This window comes from Melanotaenia boesemani, unplaced genomic scaffold, assembly GCF_017639745.1.
Source record: "Melanotaenia boesemani isolate fMelBoe1 unplaced genomic scaffold, fMelBoe1.pri scaffold_194_ctg1, whole genome shotgun sequence".
Lineage (NCBI taxonomy): Eukaryota > Metazoa > Chordata > Actinopteri > Atheriniformes > Melanotaeniidae > Melanotaenia > Melanotaenia boesemani.
Window position 1 is genome coordinate 21,207 of NW_024580624.1, and position 6,669 is coordinate 27,875.

The 6,669-nt window shown below is 37.1% G+C and overlaps 1 protein-coding gene across 1 annotated transcript; it reads left to right on the forward strand.

Moving 5' to 3' along the window:
- The first annotated feature begins 220 nt into the window (after nt 1-220).
- Nucleotides 221-3,177, forward strand: LOC121636190. Its single transcript, XM_041979461.1, has 6 exons — nt 221-877; nt 952-997; nt 2,109-2,200; nt 2,320-2,430; nt 2,561-2,837; nt 2,947-3,177. The coding sequence occupies exons 1-6, from the start codon at nt 264-266 to the stop codon at nt 3,175-3,177; spliced, it is 1,371 nt and encodes a 456-aa protein (XP_041835395.1). The 5' UTR covers nt 221-263.
- The last annotated feature ends 3,492 nt before the right edge of the window (nt 3,178-6,669 follow it).

Here is a 6,669-nt window from a genome sequence, read left to right on the forward strand (position 1 = left end):
TCAGCTCTTAATAAAAATACTTTGTTTGATTCTCACTTAGTGTGTGATCTTTGATAATAAAATTCCACAACAGTATATACTCATATTTCTTTGACAACCACAAGTGCTGTGACCTTATACACATTCCCCTTTGCAAAGTCTCAAAACTAAGTAATGTTGTTGATGCCAGTTTAGATCTGACAACAATATTACTTTATTTTGTTTTTTCACAGGGACCTGTGGCTACTCAATTACTGGAACGTCTAAAATCAAGAATTCTCAACATGTTAAGTCAACCACACTTGAATTTGGATTACTTCCAGTATGTTGTCAACCAAGAGGCATTTATTATGACAGCTGCCTCTAATACCTTAAACATCCCAAATGAAATTGTGGAGTGTCTTTTATGCCTGCAAAGTAAGATCGACTCAGCTGTTTTCCAAGAGAGTCCCTGTGCCTTTGTTAGAGCTGGAGGACGAGGAAGACCAAAGTTCATTTTTTCTGAGGAGCTTCTTTCTCGGCTCATCAACATCCCCTTACCAGTGTCTTGCATTGCCAATATGTTGGGTGTCAGCCAAAGCACAATCTTCCGGCGTATGCGTGAATGTGGGTTGTCCACAAGATCTACCTACAGCAACTTATCGGACAGTGAACTAGATGATGCTGTACTGTCCATAAAAAGCAGGATCCCAAATGCAGGCTACAGAATGGTTAAAGGTTGTCTGCTAGCTGATGGCCATAGAGTTCAGTGGGATCGCATCAAGGAGTCCATGCACAGAGTTGATGCTCCAGGAATTTTGGAAAGGATGACACAGCTGGGGTGCATAGTGAGAAGGTCCTACTTTGTACAGGGGCCTTTGTCATTAGTCCATGTGGACACAAACCACAAGCTGATACGGTATGGCATTTATTATGTATTTATCCATTTCTTTGGGATGACTACTCATTGTCATTTTGTCTTTTGTATCCAAGGTACAACATCATCATATTTGGTGGAATAGATGGATACTCGAGAAAGGTTTTTGTGCTCAATTAATTACTGTATCTCTGTTTGTATTCACTGAAAATTAACTGCATTGGTCTTCCAACATCTGTCCACACACTTGTTAACAGTGAATTTGAATTAATCAATGAAGGAATAGTTTATTTTATAAGAAAAGAGAGGATTAAAAAAAGGATAAAAACAAGGGGGATGGAAATGATCTGTTTGAAAAGAAGCAGGAGGAAGTAAAACTTATTAGTTCCTGCCCCTGTGTCACATCATGTTTTTCACAAATCAATGATGCAAATGTGATACATTTTTTTCAGTAAAATATTCAGATAATCTATAATACTATACTATTCATTTTACCCAATTACTTATACATAATCTCCATCACAAAAAAGATAAAATGCCAGTAAAGGATTCTAAGAATTATCTACAATTGTTTAGATATATATACACACTATTGCATATACATGTACAGTATACACACACACAGAAATATTATATTTTTTACACACATATGTAAGCTATCTACGTACAGATGTGCATGCTCATTAATGCACAATAATGTTACATAATATAACAAATATTCAAGATATATTTGGAAAAACTTTCAGAATATTTGTCATATTTTAATCCCTTACCTCAAGTAGATGACAGATGGCAATGATGGGGAGCAATACTATAATCCAATACAATAATCACTTTACTCTGCCACCTCTGCTCATTGGTTTTCTGGTGTGGTTTTCTGATCACCAAAAAGGAAAAAGGTTTGCACTCATAATAACTTAAAAACTCCTAGATCCACAGAATTTTAAGGGTTTATTTGGACAACCATATGGAGAGAAAATATGAGGAAGGGGAGGAAAAAATAATGACAAGGAATGGAGGACAAAATCAGGTGGGAGGGGGAAAAGTAGGATGTACAGGAGCAGGAAATCAACCATTTAAAATGTATATTCACAAATTTACAAAACATTTGTGTTCATGATGGTAGAAACCCTTTGCCAAAAAATACATGCATTAACTGCTTTTTTTTTAAGGTTTTCTGATTCTTTTGAATTTTCTAAAGGTTCAGTGAAGATTTTTAATCTCATGTGTTGCAGACTCTGCAGATTCAAATGTTGTTTGTCTTTTTATATAGATTTTCTATCTGGAACCAGCAACGAACAACCGCTCAAGCACTGCTCATTCATTTTTTCTGAAGGCAGTAGAGAACTACGGCTGGCCTTCCAGGTAAAGAGATATCACGTTTGCCTCTTGTTTCTATGACCTCATTACCCAATTCAGTAATGTTTTATGGAATATTTTGTTTTCATGAATTTGACTGAACATTTCTTTCATGTACTTTCCAGGGTCAGGGCTGATCAAGGCGTTGAGAATATCTTAATTGCTGAAACCATGTTCACTGTTAAAGGAACTGGAAGAGGAAGTTTTATAGCCGGGCGGAGTGTACATAATCAAAGGTTACAATATTTCATATAGTTTACAGTTAAGCAATTCCAAGATATGAAATGGAAAATTATTACTGCACTGTATTTTTAGTCACACATCAAAATTAACTTTCCAGCTAAATAAGTTATGTTTCTGATCTAGAATCGAACGTCTGTGGCGAGATGTCTGGACTTGCGTGACACACCTTTTCTATGAAGTACTTCACAGTCTCGAGGAGGATGGCCTTTTGGATTTGGCAGATTCTGTTCATCTGTTTTGTGCCCACTATGTCTTCCTTCCGCGTCTGGCAGAGGCCCTGCACAGCTTCACAGAAGGCTGGGACAACCATCCCTTAAGGTCAGAAGGTGGGCTCTCTCCAAACCAGCTCTGGGTTTTGGGTCACATGAATAAGCCTTGTGACCCAAATAATGATGTGCAGGTTAGTTGAATCTTTTTTTCATCTCTTGTTGAATGTTTTCTGTTGGCGCTGCAGCTGTGTAGGCCAGAGTGTGATCTTATATGTTTATAAAATTAAATGTTTTTTTCAGAACATGGAGCTATTTGGAACAGACTGGGAGATGTTTGATGCTGTGCAAGAAGAACCACATGGAGTTGAAGTCCCAGAAATTGACTGTCCTCTGGATCCACATACCATGGAAACTGTACAGACCATGATAGATCCATTGGCATCATCAGAATCATTTGGCAGAGACATTTACATAACAATGGTTCAGTGGTATGAAAGTCTGAGGGCAACACAAGAAATGACTGAGCTGTAACAAGACCTGAAAAAAAAAGATGAAGTGGTGTATAGAAACTTTTAGAGCAAAAAAGGCCTTGTTTAACACGAGACAGATGTCCTAAACATTTTTATTGAAAAACATTTCTAAATTTCCCTAGGAAATTTCCATTGGAGATATTCCATTTTCAGAATGAACTTTGTGAAAAACAAAAACAACTGCAGGTACTCTGAGTAACATGAAGGTAAACACTAACTTTGGCATAAATCTTCATTCTCAGACAAACAATAGTTTGCTAGTGATAAACAAAAAAGTTGATTTTAAACATTCAGTGTGCTCCTGCAAATAGCAAAAGAATAAAACCTTATTTGAACAGTCACAGTAACTTTGTTGTCTTTCTTTAGACTGAGTGGTTACACCCTGTCAAAACTTTGCCCATGGCAAATGGCTTGTGTCATGATGGTTCTGAATTCACTGTATGTTTTTAGGTGAGCTGATGGGAATGTGACTGTCCGGCTGCAGGCACTTACAGTTGGAAAACAAACAGTGTGTTGTGTGTCACAGTCATGGTGAAATTTCATAGTTACAGTAAAGTCCTTTTTTTCACTTGGCAGAACAGGCTTGTGTCGTTGTCCAGTCATCCACTGCATGATGTGGCCTACAGTCCAACCTCCTGGAATGCCACCGTCGTTGCTGGAGCCCTCTTGTTCTTGATTAGGAGAATAATGCACTCTTAGTTTTATTTTAGTCATCAAATTATAAACAAAATATACACAAATTATTCTTAATTTGAGTGTAAGAATAATTGGTCACTTAAAACATGAAGTACATAAAGATAAAAACAAAAGCAACGTTTTTCTGAAGAAGACAGGGATTATGATGAGGCAATTGTTTAGACACCTACAGAACTCTGCAAGTCATCATCATCATCATCTATATATATATATATATATATATATATATATATATATATATATATATATAATATACACACACACGCACATGCCTGCAAAATTACTCATACCCTTCCAATAAAGAAGGAAAAAATGTGCTGCGACTGAAATGAGCTGAAACTCACAAAAGTAATACATTGAAATTTGATGAAAATCATGACATTATTTGTGGTTTAATAGATATATTTTAAAAATACAAGCAAAAAATCTGAGAAATTAATCTATGTTCCATCCCTTATCAGCTAATATTTTGTTGAACAATCCTTTGAGTCCATCACTGCAATCAGGTGTTTTCTGGAACTCTCCATCAGACGTCTTCACCTGTCCACAGGTATCCTGGACCCCTGCTCATCAGCAAAGTGCTCTCATTGCTCCAGGACCCGATTGTTAGTATATTTTAAAAATATATTTTCCAAATCAATTTTAAAATTGATGCCTTATTTCACTTAATTATAATTCAGCAAATGTATTATTTTTTAGTCTCCAGTTATTTGAATTTGTTTTAAGAATTTTGCCTTTTAGAAGAGTATAGTATAGAGAAGAGTTTGGAAGAGTATTTAGAAGAACTTTAGAAGAGTATGAATACATTCGCAGACAAGTGTAGTTGTGTACAGTGAACTATGGGATAGCAGACAAAGTTGACCTCTTGATTACCCAATATTTAACAAAACATACCAGAATCCTCTATTTCTTGAAGGTAGTCTTGGAGAAAGTTCATAATCTTTACTTCTTTTTGATGCTTGGCAGAAACCTATCTCACTGAAGACAGGACGACTCCTCTCCAGGAGGAAGGTTGCATCTGGCTTTAGGAAGACAGAAGTGCAATTTAGTCTGACCCTGAATTGGCCCAATTGTTGCACAAAACATTATTTCATAATTAAAAGCAGTCAAAAACTGAAAATACCTCATGATCTTCCCCAGGAACAAACAGTGGTAGGAAAAGGTCTTGATGGGTCTTCATGATTTTTGGTAGATCATACAGCTCAAGGCCTTTTCTGAGCTGGTCCAGCATCGGGATGAGTCTCATGGTTGAGTGTAGTACAACAGTTCTAATGAAAATAAGTGTTATCAGAAGACTAAAAATTAGTGGTGAACCTGTTACATGAGGAGGAAAAAAGAACTACTAAATGCAAGGAAGTTTTAACAACACAGCTTTGCATGAAACCAATGTTACTTGTATTCCTTATTTTAGATTTGATGCCACCAGCTTAGCTCACTTATCTTTAGACTATTTCTTCCATTATTCTTTGCAGTTATTCTCAACCTTCATCAGGCTGGATGGATAAATCAGTGCAGCCATTTTCAGATCTTTCCAAAGATGTTTGATCAAATACACTGCTGGAATCTGAGTTGGCCATTTTATACTTCAGGATCTTTGCAAAATGGTTCAGAAACCAATGCCGTGAATAATTCGGTAAATGGGATTTTTGGTCTTTGTATTTTTTACATTTGTAATACACAAAAATGTTTTCACATTTTCCTAATTGGTTATTTGTATGAAGAAATTTAAGAAAATAAATTAATTTTGCATATTTGGAAGAAAACTAACATAAAATGTGGAAAAAGCAAAGCGCTGTGAATCCTTTCGGGATATACTGAAATTTGGTTCACAAATTAAGAATACGCCTTTGCCTTAATGAAAACCATGTCCTTATAATACCTTATCATGGAGTGTCTTTTTTCCATAGACACGATTCCGGTGTAGCCACAGGTCACAATATCATCAACCAAGTCACTGATGTTGTCATGTCCAGCGCTGTTTATCTGGAAACAAAGAAGGTGTCAAGTAAAATCAACTTGCATTGTATCACCATTCTCTACAACTGTGGTTCCCAATAATAGCCCCCCCCCCCCCCCCCCCCCCCCCCCCCCCCCCCCCCCCCCCAATTACTGACTTCCAAAAAATTGTTTACCCTCTCAATAAGCTGTGACAGTTCGAAATCTGTTACATCACTGGCAGACACTTGTATACTGTCAGAATCACCGGTGCAGAGATATTGAAGCACCACTCGCGCAAAAAGTTGGGGCAAGGTCCACCTTGTGCCAGGCTAGCTGCCATCATCTCTCCCACACTCCTAAACAAATCAAAACAACACAGCATATAAACTACAAGAATATATTTATGAGGATTTATGATGATATTGTTATATTGGTTCTTTTATTTGAAGCCTAAGAATAAAAACAGGAGAGTGTATTCTCATTTATAGAAAATTTACTACCGATTCTAACAGGTAAAGCAATGCAGGGCTGGGCTCAGGGGACAGGGTGTCCGGCCAGAGCCCCAAGTCTTGGATAAGTTCACATTTTTTCTTCTTAAGCTGGACAGACCTTGGACAATGGGATGGCTGGACACCCAACCAAGTAATTGTCCAGTTATTCCTAATGTGAGCATGCCATTATTACTCGTGCAGATCGAGGTGTTCGATCAATATGCGTAAGTGTTGAATTGAGGGGCGTATCTAATGCAACAAACCTAAATGATAACAGACTGATTAATTCTCTATTACATCTAGTTCTTGCTTATGTCAACAATCTTGGTGATCACTATGTATCAGCTGCTGACTCTTGGTTAAGTCCG

Bases quoted from the DNA above. Each gene is read 5' to 3' on its own strand.
- LOC121636190 (XM_041979461.1), top strand. From the start codon at position 264: ATGTTAAGTCAACCACACTTGAATTTGGATTACTTCCAGTATGTTGTC. The intron at 998-2,108 runs GTTTTTGTGCTC...CTTTTTATATAG, and splicing joins TAGATGGATACTCGAGAAAG to ATTTTCTATCTGGAACCAGC. The intron at 2,431-2,560 runs GTTACAATATTT...TTTCTGATCTAG, and splicing joins CGGAGTGTACATAATCAAAG to AATCGAACGTCTGTGGCGAG.